This window comes from Rhinolophus hipposideros (assembly GCF_964194185.1).
Source record: "Rhinolophus hipposideros genome assembly, chromosome: 9".
Taxonomy (NCBI): Eukaryota; Metazoa; Chordata; class Mammalia; order Chiroptera; family Rhinolophidae; genus Rhinolophus; species Rhinolophus hipposideros.
The window spans coordinates 54293751-54315221 of record NC_138055.1 but is presented as its reverse complement, the minus strand read 5'-3'; the positions used below and the strand labels follow the sequence as shown (position 1 = coordinate 54315221).

Genomic DNA, 21471 nt, shown 5'->3' with positions numbered 1-21471 from the left:
AATGGGAGTCACTCCAAAGACAAGCCTCGATTCCTGGGGTGAGGGAATCAAGGCCAAAGCCGATATGTAAGTACCTGAAACTAGGGTGCCAATTCCCTGTATCCCCTCAAACCCAGAGGCAGTATCTCGGGGCCACCTGCGCTCTCAGACAAACTTGCCCAGGCAGATCCGTGGCACCACTGGGATCCAGGGAGCAGTCAGTCCTTAACCACACGCCACAACCTCATAAAAGTGGGAGAGCCCGAGAAAGGGCCATCGGCGGCTTCAAGATCCGGCCTGGGAGAGGACACCCAGCTCGCTCTTCCCAGCCGAGCGGGAATCAATAGCGATCTGTTCTAAACTTGCCCGCGGCCCCTCGGCGCTCGGCCCGGGCGGGCCAGCCCTTCCGCGGCCGTTAGCCTGCCTCGGCCCGCACCTTGGACACCTCCTCCAAACTGCGGACCCCCAGCCTCTGGCCTCGCCCTTTCCCGGTTTTAATTACGTGATTGATTTTCGCCGCGTCGGGATGCCTCTGCCTCCGACTGTTTAAATCGTTCGGCTCTCTTTTTGTCTTTCCGGGTCCTTTTGACGGGGCTGTAAGTTAGAGACTGCCCCTCGGGCGGCCTCGGTCCGGTCCCGTTGCTGCCTCGCCCTACACGCCGGCGAAATGGTCCTCCCTGGCTCTGCGCGGCCGGGTCGGTAGCCGGCCCGTCACGCGGGGCGCTGAGACTGTGGTCCTGCCCTTCGCCTTTCTGAATTATCTTGTGCTCCATTATTCTCTGATAGAGAAAGAGTCGGTGTTTGAGTTCTCACTGCACGCCTGGGATGGAGCCAGGCTGCCCGAGGTGCTGTGTCTCCTCCTCACCCCGGTGAGGGGTGTATGACGAGCTCTGCACTGGGACTTGAGGAAGCGCGGTGCCTGGCTCCGGGCTTGGCAGGGAGCTCCAGCCACGTCCCCCAAGACCCAGTCCCGCGCCCGCGGCCCAGAAGCGCCCGGAAAAGCAAATTCGGCCATAACTTTCCACGACTAAGCGCGAGCGGGACCGCAGGGCTGGAGGCTCGGAGCCCCCAACCTGCACTTGGCCGTGGGGTCTGGGGTTGCTCTCTAGCCCCAAACAGAGGCCCCTGGCCCTGGCAGCCCCGCGGGCACCCGCAGCGGCCTCGGGCACCTCTGTCCAGGGACACACCGGGCAGCCCCTATGCCGGAGGGACTGAAGGTGAGGGGGAGGAAGGGAAAGAGGGGAGGAATTTTCATTTATGAGTAGAGTAGATTTGGGGTGGGGATCGGAAGGGGAAGACATGAAATAAAAGGAGCTCCTTCTCCCATTTCCTCCTGCAGAAGAAAAAAAAAACTTTCCTCCTCAAACCACTGGTATCCCGCTTAATGTCTCATCTATTTACAACTAATAAACACTTCTCTGATTATTTTCCCATGGCCTGTTCATTCTTTGATCCTTTCCAAAGTGGCAAGGAGTGAGTTACTATTAGCAGTATTTCATGATTACATTTTCCTCCTCCGGGAGAGGAGAGAGTTGGGAATGTCTTTCTCACTGGGGAAGAAGTTCAGTGAAACTTGTGTTGGTCACAACCTTCTCCCTGTCCCCGAATCTACAACACCCCAATTTCTGCTCCCCCAACCCCCTTCCCCCCACAGCAATGTTGCTGGGTAAATAAGAGTCCGCCTGCCTGGCTATTAGGATTCTGGAGACGTTGGCATCTGTAGCAATCATTAGTCAAAGCCGCGGAAGCCAAAGGAGCCGAGGAGTTGGACAGAAAAAATCTTGGAAATGATATACAGGAACCGCCGAGGCATCAATCCCGCCGATAAGAGCGCGGCTGCTGGGAGCCGGGCGGCGCTTAATTGGGCCCTGGGCACCAAGAACAATTGGGGAGGGGGCACGGACGGGTCGGGCAGTGACCCTGGCATTATTGGGGCACACTACAAAAATAGTCCGGGACTTGAACACCCTTTGCCCGAAATGTCAAAGGCCCAGTTGGGTTGTGCCTCTGTCAGCCTCTCCACCCTGGGAGCTAAGAGGAGCTGGGCTGAAGGACTCCCCTTTCTTCTCTCCCCTTCTCCTTACTGGCTGTCTTAGGAGGTACTGCAGGTTGGGGAGCCTGGGGTGGGACTTCAGGTCACAGGGACAGCCTGGAGAGAGGCTGTCGTCCCTACAGTGGGTTTTCAGGGATCAGATAACTCAGTTGGACTACATTTGAAGATAGCCTTGGAGATAGAATCAGAATCACTCTCTTTAATAGGTAAAACATCAAAAGATATAAGTTTAAATCCTTCCAGAGGGATATCCATGCCCTTACATATAGATATATGCATTATGGAACCATCTCTAAATATATGCTCAAATATTTAAGTTTGCAGCAAAATTGCAAAGACTATAAAGATCTCCAAATATGTAGCTTCAATATGTAGCTGTTTTATGAGTTGGGGTCCTTGCATAAATCTAGGTAAAATTTTCAAAATAGAGATCTAGCAACATGCATAGTTCTTTTCAAGTGAGAAAAAAACACCAAATATTCATCTAGATGTTTAGAGAGAGCTGTACCAATACATCGTAGCATATACATCCAACACTATAGAAAGATTGGTAATGTGCGCACAGGAATTCGACAGAGGACTGTTATGTTCACTGTGGATCTATAAATCTAGAGATCTATAAATCTGCATTTAAATGTGGAATAGAGAGGGATATAAAACATACATCCTGTTATAGAGACATAGAACGATCTATAAATACATTTTCACATGTACAGCTAAAGGATTGCTCAGCTCTCTATAAAGACACGTGTATTTGCGTGGAGTCCTAGGAATGAGGGCAATTCTCTAGTGCTTCTGGGTTTGGGATATCCCAGCCCAGACTTCTTTGGGAAATAAATGAACGTAAACTAGAGCCTATAAAAGTGCTAAGAGGGCCCAGGAACTCATTTAATCTATGGCCTCATTTCTGGCATATGGGGGCATTTCTCTGACAGTGGATAGGAGCCCTGATGCCTGGGCCTGAAAGTGTCCTGACTTATGGAGCCCAAACTGAGATGGAGATAGAGGGCTCTTCACTTCTTTGCCCTTCAGCTCCGTAGCCCCAGGCTCAGGGGAAGGACCTGGTGGGAAGTTGGGGTGTCTTTAGGAAAGGAAGGCTCATTAACATTACAAAATGGAGCCATTTAGGTAAAATATGATTTTGTTTGGAGACAGCTCAGTTAGAGAGAAATGTGACCAGGCTGTAGGCTTTCACATACACCCTTGCACCCGTCTTAATTACATAAAACCAGTCACAAATTGCAGAGAGTCTCCTCCAATCACATAGCACTCGATGGGGTCTTCTATATGCCTCATTCTCATCCCTTCTCTTCATGAGCTTTCTTTTATATACCTGTCCCAGCTTGTCAAGAAGGGGTTTGGGGCTCATAAAGGAGTCATAGGAAGACAGCAGCTTCAGAAGAGAGCAGAATCCCCAGGAGTCATGGTCTCTACCACCAGACTCAGAAGCTGATTGTCTTTGATGGTAGTTCCTTTTCAATTGAAAGGTTGGGGGACCAAGGTCTGAGTGGATAAAAGAAAATGAAAGGTTGCACAATTTTTAAATCTGGAACTTTGAGGGGAAAAATCACCAATGAGCCCCTTTCTTATTGGAGGTGGAGGATTTTTGGAGCCCGGATTTCCTTTTAATTTTTCTCCTTTGCTTTACTGGGGAAAGGGAGGTATAGAGGGGCCCCAGGTGGTCTTGGGGAAGTGCAATCTAATCTAGCTAGCCAGATTGGGGGAGAGTGATTTACAAAGCAAAACCTCAGATGCTACTTCCTGAGAAGTCACCAGATCAAAACAGCCTCCTCTAGGCTTTTATGACCGGGTTGCTACTCCTAACAGGAAAAGCACCCTCAATAAAACCTCCACTGGCCCACGCCCCTATCCTCTATCCAGAGGAGGGGGAGAGACACAATCTAAAAGGAGGGTCCTGACCTTACTCCCTACACACACACACACACACACACACAATTTTCTAGCCAGAGAGTTGCCTTTCTAAATTAGTATTTACTAGACAAGATTTTTGTTCACCATCTGAGCAAAGAATCATCCCTGAGAAATTTGGAGTTTGATCCTGGAACAGAGGATAGAGGGGGGATTTGATCAGATAACCGTCTGGCCTCATAGTCCTTTATTGCGTTCCAACCCCTCGCAACACAACAGGCCAGCAGGACACAAAAAGGTCATCAAGAGCTTGGCTGCCACCATTTGTGGGGGATACTCCAGGGTTTTGATTTTCCAGAGAGGCAGAGGAAGGAAACTCAACAGTTGCCTAAGCCTTGAGGGCCGGGGTGGGGAGCGTAGGACAAATGGTCTCCAGGCTGGGCATATGGGAAGAAGGAGGGCACACAAAGACTGGGAAGTTGGTTCAAGTCTGGTTTATTGTGGGCTTCAGACCTCTTTCATACCACACGTGGGCACCTACATATACTTCTGCATGTTCAGGTGTGATATTTGTGGCCCGGAGGGCTGGGAGAAGTAGGGGTCTTTTTAGGGCAGAACTCAGCCTACTCTACCTCTCTGAAAGGGTTGGCATGTGCAGTAGTGAAGGATTCTAGAGAACTGAGCCCACACATTCCACCTAATCCATACATGTTAGATCTTTCTCTGTACTTCTGTCAGGTATAGAGAAGTAGCCTCCCCCAACCTCTGAACTGGCTTCCCAGCATGCCTAGAGCCTTTTATGTAGCTTTTAAGACCTGGTCATCAGAGGCTGAACAAGGTGCTGGATTACCCAGTTCAATTTTCCCAAGTCCTAAATTTCACCCCCACCCTCCCAGGAGGTGATTCCTCTTGGGTGTCTCGGTTCTCTTTTGCCCCTCAGTGAGCCTTAGGAATGGGAGCAGGAGATGGACCACAGTTCTGTAGGATTGAAGGACCAAGAAATCTCGACGAATCCCAGTTCCTCAGTCCAGACTCCTTGGGCTCCTGGGGCCCCATCAAAGCCATGAAGGAGATATTATCAGAACAGACACAACATTCTGGGTTACAAGGGCACAATAAAAGGGGGTATGATTTTCTTGGCCCTCTAGCAGCCTAGTTTCTTCCTTAAATTGAATCTGCAACCCCAAAAGCCTTAGCTTGGGGTCCTGATTCTCTCCCTTCTCCACCTCAAAGGGCTTTAGGGTCTCCAGTCCCACTGAGAAGGAGGTTCAGAGTGGTGTTTGTCTCCTCAGTAAAACACGGAATTGAAGCCCAGGATGATGCTGTTTTAAATCAGAAACTCAGCCCAAAGCAATTAACACAGAGAAGGAGAGTCAAAGAGACAGATAAAGTTTGCATGGATATTAGGAGGGATGGAGGCAATAAAATCTCTCTTCTCAGTGCTGCCAATCCTGCCTATCTTTCTTTTTCCAACTTCATGGAATCTGGAAAGTCCAGTGTGAGAAATCCACTGGAGGTGAGGTTTGGGCTCTGTCAAGACTATCATACTATCTCCCAGGGGAAAATAAGTATATGAGCTTTCATTATAACTCATGAAAGAGGTCAATGGAGCAGTGTGGTTGAAGGTGACTTGGGAAGCGGGGACTTGATCATTTCTGAGAAGAGCTGCCCTCCCTCTGGCTGCACATTCAGTCCTTCCCACCTGGACCAAATCAGCCCTACCCAGGAGACAAACAAGCAGGAGGATGCTGACAAAGCTCAACTCACACTAGGCTACCCCTGGCAGTCCTACACCCTTGGCACCCCCAGAAGAGGGCTTAGAGGTCTGGGTGGCATAAGCCCATCAGAACTCCTACTCCTCAGTCAGCGCAAAGAGGGCAGGAAATCAGAAGGAGAAGGGGAGGAGAGGGGAGCTTAACCAGAAAATTAACCATAGAACAAAGCCCTGAAGACTTGGGGGGGGCAGTGAGGGGAGAAATGCCTGTCTAGACCCACTCCATGAGTGGATTGGCTCAGGGGCCAGCCCAAATATGTTCACGAAACACAAACACTTCTGTCATACACGCACCCACGTAAACATAAACACTAAGATCAACACCTTCAGTGGCCGTGTCCTTTGATAGCAATTGACCAAGACACAGGATTATCATGTAGTCTATTATTATTTATATCTAGTTAAAAGAATGGAAAGGAAAGGGACTCAAGCAAATGCATCCACTGTTTAATAAGGGGAGTCCTGATGTTCTGTGCTTACTCCCCTTCCCAGAATCCTTCATTCAACTAGCTCAAAATTATTCAAAAAACTACAGGTACCAAATACAACTTTCAAAAAGTTTCCACTTTTGCTCCCTTCCCCCCAACCATGCCAAGGGCAGTTTGATAAAGCTAATGGTTCCTGAAGCACTTCCAAACACACAAATCAAAAGAAATCTCTTCTAATCATTCCACCTGTCTTCAAGAAGATCAGAAGAGAATGAAAACTTGTACAAGGTGAGTGCACAGGGAATAATCACAGTCAGCATTTGAATGCAGGGTTGGAGTTCATATCCACACCTGCTGCACAGCCTAATCTAGAGTCTACATCTATAAAGCCCAGAGAATTGGGTATGATTACACAGGCCAAAATGGGAGCAATCTAGATGACACCCTCACCACTTCAGATCCCTGTATAATTGAGATTGACTTTGAGGTACAACTTTGTTAGAACTATAGGACACAAGGCAAAGACTCCTCAGAGCTGGTTCAGGGACAGAGGGAGGGGACTATTTTCAGCATCATTCACGCCCTTCCCATCTGAGATAAGGCAGACCCAGGAGCCAAAGAGGTTGGTGGGGAGAGAGAGTGAGGAAAAGGAGTTGAAGGGGTAGGGCGAGGCAGACTAAGTACTTTTTGGCTGATTGGTTGGTGGGGGGCATGTGACCCTGCTTAACACATTCCTGATTGGTTGTTTGACCTCTTCTAGGGTTAAAGACTTAGGAACAAAATATAAAGCTTTCCGGGTTGGCTAGGGCACCTTGGCACCTGATTGACGGCCCATCCCTCTCTCCAGAGACACCGCCCCCCCCCCACAATTCGGACTTGGGAGCGGGGAGGGGTGGGAAAACCAAGAACCTTAGGCCCCGTTTGTACTTACTTCCATTTGTATGTAACCTACAAAACAGTAAAAAACTGGCTGATGTAAATTATTTGAAAAGAAGGACGATCTATTATTACTGGGGGAGGAAAAGGAGGTGACATTTAAATGGAATTTCTTAGGAAAAAGAAAAGGGGACTAAGAAGTCAGAGACACCGTCCCCCACCCCCAAGAGACGCGGTGTAAATCTGTAAAACAGAAGCACACCCATACACCCCTCTACAAGAAGCGGAAGGGAATGGGCCTGAGATTTGGCCAGGAGTCAGGGAGGCCGGCGAGTCTTGCCTGGGTGTGGGTCTTCGGCTCTGGCTAAATTCTTAGTTAAAGTATTTAGACTCGCTCTTAGCCTCGCTCCCTAAGTCCTTGGGGAGGTTGGAGGGAAGGAAGAGTCGTTAGAGACCAAGGGAAACTGCATTTCTCTGCTGCTTGGATGGAAAGTTTTCAGAAACCTTTTAAAATCACAAACTGGTGGAGAAGACAGAGTCGAGGAGGGATGATAATGCGGAAGGGAGAACCTGAGAGTTAACTTTTCAGATGGTCTGCTGGGGAGAATCCTCTGGGGTCCTAAGTCTTCCCCGGGAAATAAAAGAGTGGGGAGGAAAAATGAGGAAGTGGAGTCTTGGCGAGGGAGTGAGGCCAAGAAGGAAGGAGTCGGGGGAGTTTTCCCGCCCGGCGCCCGCGCTCCTCACTCAGGCGACAGACAGCTGGAGCGAGGACTGGGGTTCCGGCCCACACGCCGGAGTCTTTGGGTCTCTGTCCCCCTTCACCCTCTCAGAATCTGCCTGGGTTCTCCGTCTCTGCTTGATCCTGCTTCTTCTTCAGTATTTTGGGCGGCGGGGGCAAGCTTAACAGCGTAAATACTCTCTGCATTCCCCAAACGCACCTCTTCACAAAGCGGGTGCCCAGAAGCCCTGGCGCCCCAAGGCTGCACTCCTTCCCCCCGAAGCTGCAGACCTGGCTCGCGCCCTCCGCTCCCTGCCACTTTCCAAAGTTGCCCTTCATGGGCCGGCCTTCTACCCTGTCTTTCTTCCCTGGAGATTCTGGCCTGTCCCCTTGGAGGAGCCTGAGTTCATACGTTGTCGCTTTCCTGGCTTAGATCGGGGTGACACACAGAACAGTACTCACTCACAGGTGTGGAGGACACGTGCCTCCCTTGCCGGACGCCTCTGCTGCTCCTTCCTAGTAACCGGAAGGGAGCCCTAGCCTGAGATTGGCCCCAGGGCACCATGCCCAGATTGGGCCCTGATGGCTCTGTCCCGGAAGCCACTGTCTCCTTAGGGCTGGGGTGCTTTCCTGGCGAGCCTAGTAAAGACATGGCCTCCATCCTCACACCCACTTACACTCCACTCACAGCAGGAACCTCTAGGCCTCCATGGCCTAATTTTACCTCAGGAAAGGGTTAGGGATGCCAGGAAAGACGCCAACAGCTGGGGGAAGAGGCATGAAATCACAATGGCCCCAGAGAGGTTGGGACAGCTGCCCACCCAGGCCTGGTGGTGAGGAGGAAGAGGATGCTTTGGGACGTCTGGGGTTCGATTGGCCACCTTCAAGATGCTTCTGCCATTTTAGGTCGCAGTCTGTGGGCTCAGAAGTCCCAAAGCCCTCCTTCTCTGTCTCCCTCCCCAGCTGCCCACCCTGCCTGGGCTCTGGGCCACTGGCCCCTCCCTGGATCAGGGGGTCCCAGAGGCACTTTGCGCTTGCGCCTAGAGTTTACACACTCCTCCGAACACCAAACACCCATGTGTTTACCACTGTCTTTCTTCCTAACTGAGGAGGGAGAAAGGGTCGTGGAGCTCTAAAGAACCCAGGCTTTTCTTTATCCCAGTTGCTGGAGGGAATAAGGAGCAGGGAGGAGGGCTGGGCTGGGGAGACAAGCTCCCCCATCCTCTTACCTCCCAGCGGCTTTTTCTCTTCTCCCACCCCAGCCTGGGGATGCCTGGGAAGGCCTTCTTCCCCTCCCCTTAATGAGTGGGAACTGCCTTCTCTCATGGAGGGGGAAGATTAGGTAAATGGGAGAAAGGGTCAGAGAGAGAAAATTAACTTACAGCGTTCGCCTGGGATTCATTTTCAAAGATGTAACCTCTCACCATCATCCCCAGCGCCGTAATCCCCTCTAACTGCCAGGCCCTCTGTCCTAGCATTAAACCTCACCAGCAGCTGCGTGGCTGGACAGTTAAGATTATATATGATGTAAATATATTGTGGGTTTGTCAGCTCTCCCTACACCATAAAACTTGGTTTAATGACATCACGTGGTCCCCCAAGAGCCACTCACGGGCTTGCCTTCAGGCCATTCACATAAATAACCTCCAAAAGTTTCAAACTCCTAAATTCACATAGAAGCAGTGCGTATTTCTCTAATGCTCAGTTACACTAAAAAGCCCTTGTGCTGCTCCTTTGCCCCACCCCCACACCCCCCTTGCAGGGTGGGGAGGGGGGAGAGGGTGGATCCTTATTTATTTACTTACTTATTTCCATAAGGACCTGTCGCCTTCGAGGTCGTGTTGATATTTTTTTCCTCCTATTTTTTTTCCTCCTCTCTCCTCTAATTGCTCAGAGTGGGCCGTGTCCCCCTCTTCCCACTCCCCCGGGAAGGTAAGTCACGTTTCTTCCCCTTCTTTCTCACTGCCAGAGGGGGTGGGTTTCAGGGCAAAGTGGAGAGGCAGGCTCCATGGTCTCTGTTTGGAACCCAGAAGCCCCTCCACTAATTCCCCGAGAGCAATTGCCAAACCCTGGTACTTGGAGATTGTTCCAGGAGGCTGGCTAGTGGAGGAATGACCTAGATTCCAAAGTAGAAGCCTTTGCTCAGGGAGAAAGCAAGGGTCTGGGTTGTACCCACTCCCAGTACAGGGGAGCAGGTCCGAGGCCTCTGGCTAGGTTGTGGCTGCTGATGTCGCTGGAGCAGAGGCTGGCTGGGCGCAGAGCTGCAGACTGTGACAGGAAAGGGGGAAAGCAGGCAGGCATGGCTGTGTCTACCCAAGCCTGGCCAACTTGAGTCAGTCCTCCAGCTCCTCTAGCGAAAGAGAGGCCCAAACCCTGTGCGGAGGAGGCAGTCAGTGCAGGGTAGGGCTGATATGCCCTGCCCAGCGGGTCTGAGCAACATTGTCCTCACCCTGGCAAAGCCCTTGGTTCTCTCCCTGGGGCGGTGCGTCCCCTGGGGAGGAAGTGCAGGGCCTCGGCAGCCAGGGAGGCTGGGGTGGGTGATGGCGGGTGCCACGGCCTCTTTCTTAGTTAACTGTTACCCATTGGAGACGCCAGTACTTCTCCACGCTTCACCGCTCGCCCAATAGTTTTACTCAGCATGGAGAAAAAATTAAAATAACTCCCTGAAGAAAATTACACATTTTATTTGAGAGAGAGAGGGGGAGATTGAGAGGAGATAAGTTGGTGCTGGGCTGGGTGGACTACTGTGCACTAGTGGAGGAGAAACATTATGGGTGCCCTAACCTGGACTGAGTAAGGGTGAAGAAGAAGGGTGCAGCAATGGGTGCAGTTCAATAAATATTTGGTGAGACCTCCTACGTGCTAGGCATGGGGTAAGGAAAGGTTCTTGGGTCTTTTAAAAAATGACAGACAGGTAGCTTAGGCAGTAGGATGTGGAGGTCAGTCCTTATAATAAATCCAAGGAGCATCCGAATTAATAATCATAAATATTTCCCTTGCTCCTCCCCAGAGCCTCTCTGCTCTCTTTCCCTCTGGGCTGCTGGAGCAGCCTTCTTGCCCCGCTCCTGTACTTCTGCCCACCCCACCTCTGTCCTAGAGTGGGGGGCCTAGGCTTGGCTCCAGGAAATCACCCCATTGTGGGAGGCAGGAGAGGAAATGCTGTAAAGTTTTATGGACCCTTCCCACATTTGTTTCTCCTAAAAGTACTTCCTCCCCCATTCCATCCCAAGAGTCGAGCAGAGCAGAGCCTGGGCCTAGGCCAGCCTCAGACACCACCTGAATTATCTGCCTTTTCCCCTTCTCTTTAGCCCACCCCCCTACACAAAATCCCAGAGACTGAGATAAATGATAGCAAACAGACACCACTCAGGCACTGGTCTATGTGGCTTCTTTCCCAGCTATTTGTCCTGCATAACCCTGTGCCCTAGAAGGTGGGGGATACAGTCCGAACCCTTCCTGCCAGTCATATTGCCCTCCCTATTCCCTCTTCCCCAGTATCTGAGAAAGCTGAGCCACACCTCCTCCAACTCCCCCAGCAGTAACAACTCTTTCTGAGGATCCAAATGGGCCCTTAGGCTGAGGGCTCAGTCTTCCCTCTATGTCCAGTGAGACCCCTCAGGGACCACTTAGTCCTGGGTCTTAAGAGACTGAAAAGGCCTGAATCTGAGCAGTGCAGAGACAGATTATTTCTGTCACACAGTGAGGGTCGCTGCCAGTCTAGAGGCCTAGAATCCACTCAGCCAAGGTGAGAATGGGGTGCAGAGGCCTGCATGCCTTGGATAGCCACAGCAGGGGACAGGCCAGTACAGGTGGCCTGGGTGCCCTCCGCTTCCCCTAGAGGCCCTTCTTGAAGCCAGGGATCAGGATAGGAGCTCAGTTTCTCCTCCCTTGTCTCAATGTCCCTAGGAGCTCCTAAAAATTCCTTTAAAGAAGAAGTTTAAAGGCTGTGGGCCATCTCCCTACACCCCACAGACCATTTAGACAATTTTGCCCCAATACATGCCCCAAACAAAGAGGATCTGCTGCATCTTTAGTCCTGTTCTCTCTTTGTCTTTATTTGATATGACAAAATATAGTTTCAGGAAAGACCTGGAGTCAATAAATAGTTGTACAATAGTGATGGGGCAGGATGGCACAGAAAGTCATGGCAGGGACTACTGGGCAGCCAGGAGCCTCCAGAACCGCTTGCTGGTGTCCCTGGGGTAGGGAATCCAAATAGTTGAGCTAGCTAGTGGTCTGAGGCTGGGGGCCTGAGAGGGCATGCAGAGGGTGTAGGCTGGAGAAGTTCTCAGGCTTTGGGGTTGGGGGAGAAGGTTTGGAGAGCGTAGGTCAACCAAGGGGGCCCTAGCGGACTTTCAGTCATCTCCCCCTTTTCATATGCAAATTATTATAAAATGAACATCTAGAGTTTAGTCGCTACACGGAAGCCACCCCCCTCCCCAGTCTGGTGCCCTACTCCCCCAGGCACAACCCCTCTCTCTCCGGCCTGGCCAGCCTAAACCCGGAACAAAGAAGAGGGCGAGGCCGGAGGGTCGGGGCGCGGGGCCTGCGGCGCCTGAAGGGCCCACTTTAACTCAAGCGGGCCACGCTGGGGCTGGAAGCCTGAGAGGCGGCCCAGGCCGGGTTCGGTCAGTGCCAACCCGTAAGCCCCAGCCCCAGGGGAACCCCTGTGGAGCTTGCCCTGGGCCCCGGTGCTGAGCAGAACTGAGGGGAGTCCAGACAGCGCGGTCAGCCCGGTGGGAACCTGGGGTCGGTGGGGATACAGAATGCCAAGGGAAAGCGCTTTTGTCTGCGAGGCCCGGGAGCCGGTGCTCCAGCCACCGCCCTTGCCCCAAAATATAGAGAGAGGAAACCCGAAAAGGAAAGGCGCGGGGAGCAAAGCGGGCTCGGGGTGCTTTCGGCGGGCCTCCCCGCTGCCTCTAAAGAGCCTCTTTGCTTTTCATTTTGGAATCTTTCTTCCACTTCATCCTGCGGTTCTGGAACCAGATCTTGATCTGTCTCTCGTTGAGACACAAGTTGTTGGCGATCTCTATGCGCCTGCGGCGAGTGAGGTAGCGGTTAAAGTGGAATTCTTTTTCCAGTTCCAGAGTCTGGTAGCGCGTGTAACTGGTTCGGGACCGCTTGCCGTCCGTCTCTGGAATATAAACCCCCCAAGCCAGGAAGGGGTGAATAGCGTACAGCGCCCCAGCGTCCCCATCCCAGCCCCAGGCCCCCACCCGCGGCGGGAGGGAGAGGAGGCGAGCAGGACGAGACAGGCCCGGCGGGCCGCAGGCGGGCCCGGCCCAGCCCAGCCCAGCCCCGGGAGAGGCGCCTCCGCCCAGGCAGGAAACTTTCCTCCGCAGCCTTCACTCAACAGCCGGAGGGGCTGAGGGGTGGGGGGGAGAGAGAGACCCAGGCTCGGACCGAACAATAAGCACCCTCGAGATCCGAGCACCGGGGACCCCCCTCCCGCCCCTCCCGAGTCGCTGGAATCCTCCGGAGCGGCGAGCGCCGGCCGAGCCGGCTCCACAGGGGAGGGAGGGAGCCGCGGGGGGATCCCCGCTCTGGAGCCCCGCGCTCCTCACCCTTTAGATCCCTCTATTTTTTTAACTCCCTCCCTCTCCCCCAAAAATTGAATATTGCCTTTTATACACGTTTTGTTCCTATGATCCAATTATGTCGTCGTAAATTTGGGCGCACACAGCCTCTAAGCCTTTTAGTGGACAGTTTTACGAGCCATTGATGCCTGGATCGTAAAATTTATGGCCTCAGGTTTTTTTTCTTTATTTGCCCCGCATGGCCTATAAAACCCAGGCGGACCCGAGCGCGCAAAATGAAGTCCTAAAGTTTACCGTGGCTCATGTGCAGTTTGGTCATCCACGGGTAAATCTGTGGCGGGGCCGGTGGCTGGCTCAGTCCGGCAGGCTGCCCTGCCTGCGCCTGCTCCTCTTTGATCTCCCCACTGCTCTTAGCTCGCTCCTCCAGCGCTGGGCGAGCCGCCTTCTGACTGTACATCCCGGGGTTCAGAGGAGCCGCTTCATCTCTGCCCAGAGCGTGTCCCGGAGCGGCCGCGGCGCTGCAGGCGGGGCGGTCGGGGTGAGCCCGGGGGTTGGCAGCCATGTCTACCCCGTGGAGAGAGTTGGAAGGCGCAGGCGGTGGGAAAGTGATGCTTAAGTCCAATCCGCCGTAGCAGTACCTGGATGCCTGCACCTCTGAGGCCGATCCATAGTTCCCACAAGTTTGCATGTTATAGGCAGGGATATTGGGGCTCTGCTTATAGAATGAATTGGCTACGTAGGAGCTCATGGCGGGGAGGGCCCAAAAAAATTTCTGCACCCTTTTTGATTAAGGGTGATTTGTGACTCTTTGAAGTTGAGGGGTTTTTTGTTCTCCAAAGTGCACAATTTATAGGTGGAGATATCTCTTTCTTTATCCTATGCGCTCTTCCCAAATAAGGGAGCCTTAAATAGAGTCACGTGACTCGAGCGGCCACTCATAAATTTGGCTTGATGACCTCCGGGAGGTTAGTGATGGAAGCCGGCGAAACGCATCTTGATATGTTGGCAAAGCCCAACCAAGGGGGAGAGGGAGTGAGAGAGAAAGAGAGAGAAGGGGGAGAAAAAAAAAAATGGTTCTTGGAATTGGGGGGTAGCCGGGACAACGAGCCCACAGCGACACCTGGTGCCTACTTAGAGGAATTGCAGTCTGGCACGCCGGCTTTTCCTTCCAGGCCGCTGGGTTTTCTAGCTTGTAGAGAAGCTGGTTGTTGCTGCAACAAACCTCTGGAATGGCCTTTTACATTGTTTTTAATTTTAAGGAACGATGGGGCCTTATTTGGGATGAACTGAAGGTTTTTTTGTAATAGATAGCTCCATCCTCTCCATCCCAATGGCCTTCCAATCTTCAAAAATAGCTGAGGAATGGGGATTGGACATATGAGGGGCTTATCTCAGGTTCTCTAAACCAAATGTGGAGTTTCCTCTCCTTGGGGATCCCCAGGCCCTCCTAATGCCAAGGAGGTACTTGTCAGCATGAAAAGTGAACCAAGCCTCTGGAAAGGTAGACAGAAGGAGTCCTGGGTGGGCAGAACTAGATGGGGTGGGGTGTGGGGGGTAATGAGGCTGAGTGCTAAGACCTCTGGGATGAGCCTGGAGGTGAGGAGCCAGGAGAGTTGAGTAGACCTTCTCACCATGCCAGAGACCCCAGAGTGGCAACAAGGCAATTTTAAATTGTGTGTGTGTGTGTAACCAGACACAATAGCCTGAAGGACTGCTCTGCCTCCCTGTGTATGACCCTCAGTGGTACCTATGCTAGATATTTTGGATAGAAAATAGATGTTAATGAGGGAACGGAGAAGCAAGATTCAAATCTCCACAAATGTTTTATGAGTAGGGCAGAGGAAAAGGCCCCTTTTGTGCCCTATGGGGAAAAAGCCTCTGGACCAGGCTCTCCAGGGACTTGGATCCACAAGGTCCACCAGATAGCAATTTCTGAGCTATTTGAAAGCTCAGAAAGGACCTGGCTGGGGGTGAGGGGATGGGGGTGGGCAGGGCAGGCGTCTGGGCTACCTTCACAGCCCGTGGCCAGGGGCTTTGCCGCCATTCGGCCCTTTCCGACCCCTCTCCCCAGCCCCAAGTCATATTCTTTCCTGCCTGCCTTTCCCCAGGAAATCTCCGCCCCTGCCAGGAGAAGCCCCCCTCCCGCCACACCCCCCCCCTCGCCCCCCGCAAGTGGAGGCGCTGGAGGGGGCGCTGGCAGGGATCTGGAACGTCTGGAAAACTCTGGCGGATTTTTTCCCTCTGGGAGACCCCCTCACTACCTCACCCTAGGTCCACTCAGGTTTCTCTGGCTGGGCTTAGGGAGAGAAGGCCTGAGCTGGGGAACGGTTAGGGCCTGGTTGCACTCCTCACCCGCTGAGTTTGAGGGGAGAAGAAAGAGTGAAGAACCAGACTGGGGCTGGGGCTGTAAGGAAGAAGGAATTTTGTCCCAGCCACGTCAGGAGTCCCAGAGCAGGCGAAAGCTCAGTTTCCAGGCTTTCTTTTTCGAGATGTCCTTGAATCGCTCAATCCCTGGCGAAGGGCTCAAATCCTGCGGTCCTCTCTTTCCCCTTCGCTCTCTGCCTCAGCCACGTTTCGCAACAGTCGGCCTGGCGCAGGCAGGGGGCTGCTTACTGGGCGCTCCCTCCTCACTCGGGGAGTGGGCGGGGGTATCCCTGGTGCCTGGATAATGCTGCTTTTCTGGCTTCTGGGACTCGGGGTTCAGAAGACAAGAACCCCAGGGTATCACAGGCAGAAAGAAAGGCCTGTGTGGGGCTGGAGACCAATGTGACTAACCCCGGCTCCTTCTCCACCCCTATCGAAATCCCATGCGGCCTTTTTTACGGGGTGAGTATGTTGTTCCGAGGAGGGAGCCCAGAGAGGCCTCCCAGCCCCCCAGCGAGATCACCAGGAGAGGAAACCAGGGCTGGCGCCTGGCTTCGGGAAAGGCTAGTGCAGGGGCTGGGGGCTTGCAGGCGGCGAGCAGACGCGTAGCACTGGGAGCCTGCTCCAACTTTCACCCCGAGGCCGGCAGGCGAGCGAATTAACAGAAATCCCGATATAAACTTTTAAAAATAATATCAGTTTTATTAAATATGCGAGAACGGATCCAGAGGTCGGATTTATACAGGAGGGTAACACGAGGGGATTTTTTTTAGAATTTATTTTTTTTCTCCTACTGGCTAAACAAACGTCATTCACTTTTTTTCTCTTTTTGTAATTTTCCCTCTTTTTTTCCTTTTTAAGATGGGATTGGAACACGGACGGTGCTAAACATAAATATAAATACAGAGACCACAAATACAGCTAAAAATATTCACACAGAAACGGTCACAGTTTGTAATATGCCATAATGACCCCCAGGATTCTTTAAATACAATTCGCCTGGGCTGGGCATTTGTTGGGGCAGAGGGGCCGGGCAGGGGCTGCGGGGAGGCCCTGGGGGTTGCTGTGGGGCCACGACGCGCCCTCCTTGGGCCTCCCGCCCTCCCCGGCAGCCAGGCCGGGCCCTGAGGCCCCGGAGCAGAGGCCCCGGGCCCGGGAGCCGGCTCTCTGCGCGGGGGCAGGGGTAGGGGGCACAGAGGAGGTGGGAGGCCAAGTCCTCTTTTGCAGAAAGATCTGTGGACAGTGAAGCGAGGTTCAGGGCCGGAGCCCCCAAGGCCTGGGCGGGGAAAGGGCCTGCAGATCAGCCGAGCACGAGCTAGCGAGGGAGCAAGGAGGAGGAGACGCTTGGTGAGAGAGTTTGTGCGGTGAGGGGTGGGGGGTCCAGAGTTGAATTTCAGGTCCATATCTGACTCCCTAATTTTGTCTTAGGGAGTCAAAACACACCAATTGTGCCAGTGATAAATACAGAGTGTGTGATTAGGAGGGAGTTGGGGGAGCGAGGGAGAAGGAGAGAGAGGGGTGGCAGGGACAGTCCTGGTCACTCTTTCTGCTTCTCCTCTTCTGTCTCTTCCCGCTTTTCCTCTTTTCCTCCCAGGCTATCGGCTGCGGCCCCTCCGCCGCCCCCTGAGAGCGTAGACGTGAGATTAGATTCCTTTTTCCACTTCATCCGGCGGTTCTGGAACCAGATTTTGATCTGTCGCTCGGTCAGGCAGAGCGCGTTGGCGATCTCGATACGCCGGCGCCGCGTTAGGTAGCGGTTGAAGTGAAATTCCTTCTCCAGTTCCAGGGTCTGGTACCGCGAGTAGATCTGGCGACCGCGCCTCCGGTCTGCTCCATAGCCGACCCCTAGAGATCCAGGCACAAAACACACTAAAAACAATCAGCAAGGCTTCCTCCGCAGACGATTTAGTCTAGCAAAGTCCTGACCCTCCCAACTTGGCCAGCAGCTCAGGGCCCCCTCGAGCTCCAGCCTTCTCCCCTTTGCCCTGCCCCACCCCCTCTGGGGGTACAGCCAGGATCCCAACTTGGTTCAGTTTCCCCCATAGGTTGGGAGGTGTGTGTCCCAAAGAATGGTGTGTGTGTATGGGGGGGAGGGGGGCCAAGAATCAGGCAGTAAAGCTCTAATTCTAAAAGCTGGTTCTTGAAAAATCCCAAACATTGGGGATGAGGGCCCCATCCCTCAACGACTGGGCTTCCCCACCTCCCCAAGCACCTTAGCTTCTTGGAAACTTCTCCCCACTTCTCTGCCTCCTCCTCTCCCCCTCCCTTCTCCTCAGCCTGACTCGACTTTGGGGGTTCCCCTACCCCCTGTCCCCTCCCCTCATCCCCTGCCCTGTTCCTGCCCCCTCGGCTCGTCTTGGAGCCCTCCAATCCGTCAGGGGCCGAGGGGGCCAGGCCCCTGCGAGCAAGCGGGAGGCGAGCAGAGGGGGCAGAAGAGGGGGCCCTGTCTCGGCGTCGGCGAGGAGACGAGCGTGATTGTTTTTATGGGGCCATAAAAAACTCTCTCCGCCCGTTCTTCTAGGGAAGCCGGTCATAAAGCCAGTTCAGTTTATTTAATTTATATCTTGGAGCTGTAAAACTCACCACTGTGCGAATTCATTCGCTGCATCCAGGGGTAAATCTGGATACTGGCTTTCTGGTCCTGGGGCGCAGTCCTGCCCTGCTCAGAACTAAAATCCTGAGCGATTGAGGTCTGTGTGTTATGTCCTAAGGTGTTTTGTCTGCAGTTTGAGAGCATGTCTTTCTCCTGGTAAAAGGAATTAGATCCATAGTCATACGGCCCCCGGCTGGAACTGAACACGACATTCTCCTGTGGCGAATAAAAGGGAGTCGAGTAGATCCGGTTCTGGGCAACAGCCGCTCCATAGGTCGAGAAATGCCTCACTGGATCATAGGCGGTGGAATTGAGGGCGACGTTGGGGAGGACGTCCTGGCCCCCGGCGAGGTGGCAGGATAAGGAAGGGTTAGTGAAGTAGGAATTCATCCCTTTGCCTTTACCTGGTCGGGCTATGATTTCTTTAATATTTATTTCTGTCTCCAGTTTGTACTCGGAACTAGATGGTTATAGGGACGGCTCCAATCCAGGACAGACAAAATGACAAAGTCAGCTGACCCCCTTCCAGCCAATCGCAAGCCAGATGTCAAGAAGGGGGAAAAAAATCGCTTCTGCTTCTGTTGATTCCCTAGTTGAGACTAAGTGTGTGCTTTGAAAGTACGACTTGGATTTCTTTAAAATATATATACGTAAGGGAACTGATTTGGAGGTGAAGGAAGGGTGAATGTCCGTGAGCAGGGCCTTGGGGCCCAGGGAAGGAGAGCTGCACTCCAAGGAAATCCCTCAGCCCCAGCTAACTTTGCTGTGCAGTGGCCAGAGCCAGAACTGGAGAAATCCCTGTATTTTCAATCTGATTTCATCTTTTATATCTGCCCCCTTCTAAAATTACATCCTGATTTCTCAATGGGAGGAGCTCCCTCCCAGCTCAGGGGGGATCCCCAGAAATCCTACAGGAAATCCTGGTTTGACACTCCATGAAGTGAGTCCTCATCACCAAACGAGTACATTTTCCCCCCAATTTTTTAAAAAAATCAAAAGTAGGAAGAAATTGCAGAAAACATGATGTTCAGAGGAAGGAGAGTGTGACTGAGAGTCTTAAATGTAGGGGGAATGTGGGGAGCAAGGGGGAATGTAGGGGCATCAAGGAGTAAGGGTGAGACTTCAAGATAGATTGGCAGAGCTGAGGTGGGCAAAGGGGCCAGGCATCTGCTTTGCTGTTCCTCCTAGCCCCTCTCTGCCTCCTCCTCAGGACTCCCTTTTTGGGGGAACTCTTGCAGCATTTTTCCCTAAAAGGGAGAATATATAAAAATACAATAGAAAAGGGAGAGAAAGAAGCAAAAGGTGGGAGAGAGAAAAAGGAAGGAAGAAAGGAAGAAGAAAGAACTCGGAGAGTCTTTCTAGACACATCAACTCCTGTTTATGTTGGTGAGAATTTATGATTTGGAGCCAGCGAGGGCTGGTAGGATAATTCACATAAGATCCAACCAGAAAGAGAAGGTTAGTGGGGCTCTGATAGACAGTTAGCGTCTAGCAGGCTAAAGCCCGTGCACAGGTCAGAAGCCCCCTGCCCCCCTCCGGACTCTGCCCTGCCAAGAGAGGTGCCCGTGGACCTGAGCTCTGGGGCTTGGAGATTCCAGCAAAGGGCTCCTAAGGAGCTCTCACCCAAGGGCCACTCACACCTGGTGGGGCCCAGCCTCTCAGCAGCCCCCACCCCCATTTCTTTCCATCTTGGGGCTGGAAAAAAGAAGAGAAGGTTAGGAAAAGGCAGCTGAGTTCGAGGCTTCTGAGGAAGCCGGCAGTGGGTGAACTGAAGCAGCGGAAGGTGTGCAGATGGGGTTTTTCTCCTGATTAATCCAAACTTAATTTAATATGGTAACATAGGCTGAACATGCTTTGAGTTGACAAAGAAGGGGCAGTGGGGCAAGCGAAGGGAGCAGTGGAAGCTCATATTTTTCCCTCATCATTTTTTTGGGGGGGTGGCTATAACAAGGACCCGGATGTCGCTGGATTTTATGATCTTTTCCTTCTGTGTAACAAAGCGGAGTAATCAATGGGTAGCAATAAAGCCATAAACGGGACTACGCTGGGAAAAAACTCGTTTATTCATCTTCTGTAACGTTAAGGTTTCCCTGGAGTGTCGCTAGGGGGGAAAAATAAAGTTTCAAACCCAAAAGCAGACAGTGTGTATGAGCTGGTGGAGACAACATGTTAGTTAATACATGAACCTCGTTAGGGATTGAAGAGTCTTCCTGCCAGACAATTTGTGTTGGCTTTTTAAAAATACAGTCCCAATCCTTCAGAAAGGAAGGTAATTTGTTTGTATTTAGAAGGGTAGGGGAAAGACCCCTATAATTACAAAGATCTCCCCTCTTGGACCGTACTTTCTTCTCCTCAAGGAAATGAAGATGAAAGGATAGAGGAAGTTTCTTAAATTAAGAAAGAAATTTTGAGATGAGTTGTCTCATTTTGGGGTGACATGGCAGGTACACAAATACAGACACCAGCGTGAATTGCTTCCTGCTCTAGAATCCAGCTGTCCTCAAATTCATGGCATGCCTGGACAGAGGTTTCCAACAGCTGGCTGGGGCTCCAGGCCCCCTGGAGGGCAAAAGAGAGAGAGAGAGAGAGAGAGAGAGAGAGAGAGAGAGAGAGAGAGAGAGAGAGAGAACTAGGGGCGGGGAGACCCAGGGGGCTGAGCTAAGGAACAAGTCAGTGCACCCCTGGACACAAATAGCCACTCTCAGAGTTCCTAGCCTCATTTCTGCCCTAAGGGTAGTAGTGTAACACGTAGAATAGGCCAAAGAAAGAGTAAATTCCACCCCCTCCATCTCAGAGAGAGATTGCTAGAGGGATAAATCATGTCAGTGATATTTCCTTCAAGATATTAAATTGTTGCAATGTACAACAAATTGAATGATGGAAGATAGGATGTCTTAATGAGGTTTCGCTTTCAATGAGTGTTGATTTTCTATGTATTTTTAAATCTCTTTTATGGGTGGGTGCGGGAAGGAAGGACCTTGGAAGAAAGAAGGGGCTTCTGGGGAAGCATGTGCTGCAGCTCCCCAGCAAGGATGCCTGGGTTTCCTTGAGCCCCTCCTAAACCAAGTCTGGAGGGGAAAGGGGCCCCAAAGTTGGGGAGAGTCTCCTTTGGTGCCTAAAGGCGGTGGGCGCTGGGGGTGGGCGACTTGAGGAGTAGAATGTAAGTCTCAGCCCCGGAAAGTTAAGTGTTTTATTACGTCCCTAAACAGAGGGCAGAGACTGAAAGGTCTCGCCGATTTATAATGAACAGAAACCAGCTGCTGGGGGAAAAAGACAGAAA

At 52.2% G+C, this 21471-nt stretch overlaps 2 protein-coding genes across 2 annotated transcripts; both read right to left on the bottom strand.

Moving 5' to 3' along the window:
• Positions 1–10365: 10365 nt before the first annotated feature.
• Positions 10366–13982, bottom strand: HOXC5 (homeobox C5; the record flags this gene model as incomplete). Its single annotated transcript, XM_081060886.1, has 2 exons — positions 10366–12831; positions 13529–13982. The coding sequence occupies 2 exons, from the start codon at positions 13980–13982 to the stop codon at positions 12617–12619; spliced, it is 669 nt and encodes a 222-aa protein (XP_080917012.1). The 3' UTR covers positions 10366–12616.
• A 2293-nt stretch (positions 13983–16275) lies between these two features.
• HOXC6 (homeobox C6) lies at positions 16276–20109 on the bottom strand. The gene is made up of 2 exons (XM_081059579.1): positions 18182–20109; positions 16276–17443 (listed from the first exon to the last, which is right to left on the bottom strand). The coding sequence occupies exons 1-2, from the start codon at positions 18579–18581 to the stop codon at positions 17136–17138; spliced, it is 708 nt and encodes a 235-aa protein (XP_080915705.1). The 5' UTR covers positions 18582–20109; the 3' UTR covers positions 16276–17135.
• Between the last annotated feature and the right edge of the window lie 1362 nt (positions 20110–21471).